The following is a 3,387-nucleotide window of genomic DNA, read 5'->3' as shown; positions in this document are numbered from 1 at the left end:
TTTAGTGGCAGACCAAACTAATTCAGTGATCCGCTTTAATTTTATTTTAAATCATTTGCATTTACATAGCTACATAGCATATTTTTTTTCCTGCTCCCATGCAAGGAGACTCGGTTCAGCTATCCAAACCACTAGCTTCTACAGTACTACTCATGCATCCTTCATCCTTGCAGGAGTTGAATTTACAGAACTACCCTTAAAACTTGGCCTGCTAACCAAGTTTAGGTTCAGTCACCTACCACCTTTTTGTGATTAATTTAACTCATACTCATCATATATATCTTCCCAAATGCAAAGCAAAAACCATAAAAGCAACAAAATAAAAAAAAGGTTAACTACACTTAGCACTAGGTTAATTTTGATTAATCGGCTGATGATAGGTTTGATATTTCGTGGGCCCACATTTCAGGGACGACCCATGTTGTTAATAATCTAGCACTCCGAGGTGTCCTTCTCGTCATCCTGCTCACCGCCGCCTCGGACGACTCCGGCGACCTGCACCGTCTCTACGCTCTTGGAATACCACCTCGCCCAGAAGAGGTAGTTGAAGAAGTTGAGGATGCTGAGGCCGGCGAGGAGCCAGTAGAAGAGGTCCAGCCTGTCCTTGTTGAGGTCGTTGTTGGCGAGCCAGCCGCCATCGCCGGCGGCGGAGGTGCTCGTGACCCTGTTGACGAGCGACACGAGCACGGAGCTGAGGTAGAAGCCGAAGGAGTAGGAGCAGTAGGTCATGGAGGTCAGGAAGGCCTGCATGCCGGCGAGCGACTGCTTGTAGAAGAACTCGATGAGCCCGACGGCGGTGAACATCTCGGAGAGCCCGAACACCAGGAACTGCGGCGCGATCCAGAAGATGGAGAGGAGGTGGCCGTCGCCGTCGGCGGCGGCGTGGAGGCGCCGGGCTTCGACGAGCGCGGCGGCGACCATGGAGAAGGTGACGGCGAAGAGCCCCACGCCGATGCGCTGGAGCGGGGTGATCCCCGTGGCGACGCCGGTGAGGCGGCGCACGGCGGGCACGAATGCGGCCTCGTAGGCCGGGACGAGGGCCACGAGCATGGCGTAGGGGATCGCCTGCAGCGACGCCGGTGGGACATGGAAGGAGGCGGCGAGGCGGGTGTCCATGGCGCTGCCCTGCTGCACGGAGAAGGTCTGCAGCTGGGCGAGGATGGTGTTGAAGACGATGGTGCACGCGAAGATGGGGACCACGCACAGGAGCACCTTCACCTGCTCCACCTCCGCCGGCGTGCACAGGCGCCACGGGCTCTCCTTCCCCGCCGACGACGCCCCGCCGGGGCCGTCCTGGGCCTTCACGCATGCCTTGTCCAAGAACCTGGGTATTTGCAAACGAAGATTAATCATTAATGTGAGAGAATTTAACAAACCTTGCAGGAAACTAATTTGATGCTACTTTGCATGATTTTAGCCCGGCCTGCTATATGCTTTTGTTTTAAGGTAACAAACTAGTGGCAGGTAGACTCTACAATAATGCATGGAACATTATCCATGTCAAGACCATCTTGTAAAATTTTCTCTTATGTAAGCAACTGCACACTGGTTGAATCTTATAAATGTTGAAAGATTTTTTATGTTTATTTTTTTTTTGCAAAATATACAACCTGAAAGTTCATTTCACACCTGAACTTGTTGATGTGGCGAATGCTCGTAGTGTTAACCGACATCTCATGGGCGGTAATGCTTGCGTTGGCCTGCACGGTGGCGGTCGACGGGCAAACTTGCTTCCGCTTAGTTACAGCGGCGACGAATACCTACAAAAAAGTCCCAATGAGTTCAAAGTAAAGGAGGCTACTCTACAAAATTTGCAAATCATTGTAAACTATGCGCCTTTTTGGTTTTAAGGAAAAACAAACACGTCGAATTGGTCGCACGTTCATGTCGTCTGGTGCAACCACATGTTACACGCCCCCACTACACATGATTGATTGATGCATTGCGGGCGTAACAGAATGGGCCTCCAGCTATGTGTTTAACAATAATCACACAGCTCAGGCACCTTCCAACAGCTAGTGTGTGCGTCTGTTGCTGTTGTTGACCCACCCAGTGGAAAGCTGAGCCACTAGCCCTTGTCAACTTGTCCCACAGGTAAAAGTAGAGGGAGAGGCCAGTGCCAGTGCTCAAATCATCGAGCCTTACTCTAAAAAACAGACAATTTGAATGTAACGGAATAAAACTGCAAAAACTCCCACTAAAAAGCAGACAATTTGAATGTAACAGATAGAGCTTTCAAGGTGTTTTTTTTGCAAAAAAGAAAGGTGTAATTTTTTTCTTTATTTTGCCATGTCATATACAATGTTAATGACATTACATGAGAAGCTATTAGGTTTTTATCCTTTTCTTTTCTGCAAGAGTCATGCTTAATTTTAATCCTTTTGCTGACAGGCTTCAAATTTGTTTTCTAAAAGAGAAACAAATCAGGCAAGCTTCGAACCCATAACCTCCACCACTACTGCTCAACTCTTGTTCTTGATAGGTGATCCCTGTGGCTTTTGGACCAAAAAAGCCTTTTGCCGATTAAACAACACCCGGCGGCCATCAGCTTTGCTCCTAAAGCAGAGCATATCCGGAGTCCTACTTTCTTCATAAGGAATCATGATACGTATTATGGTCAAACTTTTTTTTTCCTTTTTCAGTGTTGGATACACACACCTGCTTGCTCATCCATGTGTACACACCTTTAAATTTTACTCTTTTTTTAAAGGCCTTTAAATTTTACTCTGCTTGGGTGCTAGTGCGTCCCTCGTAATTGGGCCTCGCGTATTATAAGTGTAGCTAGTGCGAATACGTGCAGCGAGGGCCGGCGGCGACTCTCTAATTTGTAGATAGTGCACATACGTGGAGCTAGGGCCGGCTGGTGACCATATTGTGCACGATTGTGTCTTAAATATATGAGTTTGGGCTTGTGGTATCTTTGGTTGCGGTTTTTGTTAATCATATGCGCTTCGACTTTACATATTCATTATATATCATTACCAGAAAACTGAGCATTGATCTTAGCCCTTAGTACCGGTTGGTTTGTGACCCGGTACTAATTGTGAGCATTAGTATCAAGTCTAACGGCTAGTTCTCCGAAAGCCCCCCGTGACCCCTTTAGTACCAGTTGGGAGCTCCAACCGGTACTAAAGGTCACCCATTAGTACCGGAGGCCCATTAGTACCTGGTGGAGGCTCCACCCGGTACTAATGGGTGACCTTTAGTATCGGTCTGACCGGACCCGGAATCTTTCTCAAATTCAGTTAAGCGCGCTTGACGTCCGCGCTCCCTCTCTCTCCCTCTGCTGCTTCTCCCTTTCTCTTCCCTAGTCCCACTTCTCTCCTTATCCCGCTAGCCCTCTCACTCCCTCCGCTGCCGACCCCCTCCCTCCCCCTCCATTGGCCG

The 3,387-nt window shown here is 48.7% G+C and overlaps 1 protein-coding gene across 1 annotated transcript in view; it reads right to left on the bottom strand.

The window, feature by feature from the left end:
* LOC101756578 (protein NRT1/ PTR FAMILY 4.4) overlaps positions 1 to 3,387 on the bottom strand; it is a 7,642-nt gene continuing 4,255 nt past the window's right edge. Inside the window, exons 4-5 of the mRNA XM_004978967.3 lie at positions 1,630 to 1,760; positions 1 to 1,324 (exon numbers count right to left, since the gene is read on the bottom strand). Of these exons, the coding sequence (XP_004979024.1) occupies positions 433 to 1,324; positions 1,630 to 1,760 (1,023 nt within the window). The 3' untranslated portion in view covers positions 1 to 432. The remainder of the gene's footprint in view (positions 1,325 to 1,629; positions 1,761 to 3,387) is intronic.

This window comes from Setaria italica, chromosome VIII (assembly GCF_000263155.2).
Source record: "Setaria italica strain Yugu1 chromosome VIII, Setaria_italica_v2.0, whole genome shotgun sequence".
NCBI classification, from domain to species: domain Eukaryota; kingdom Viridiplantae; phylum Streptophyta; class Magnoliopsida; order Poales; family Poaceae; genus Setaria; species Setaria italica.
The sequence above is the reverse complement of the archived record's forward strand: the minus strand, read 5'-3'. Positions and strand labels throughout refer to the sequence as shown.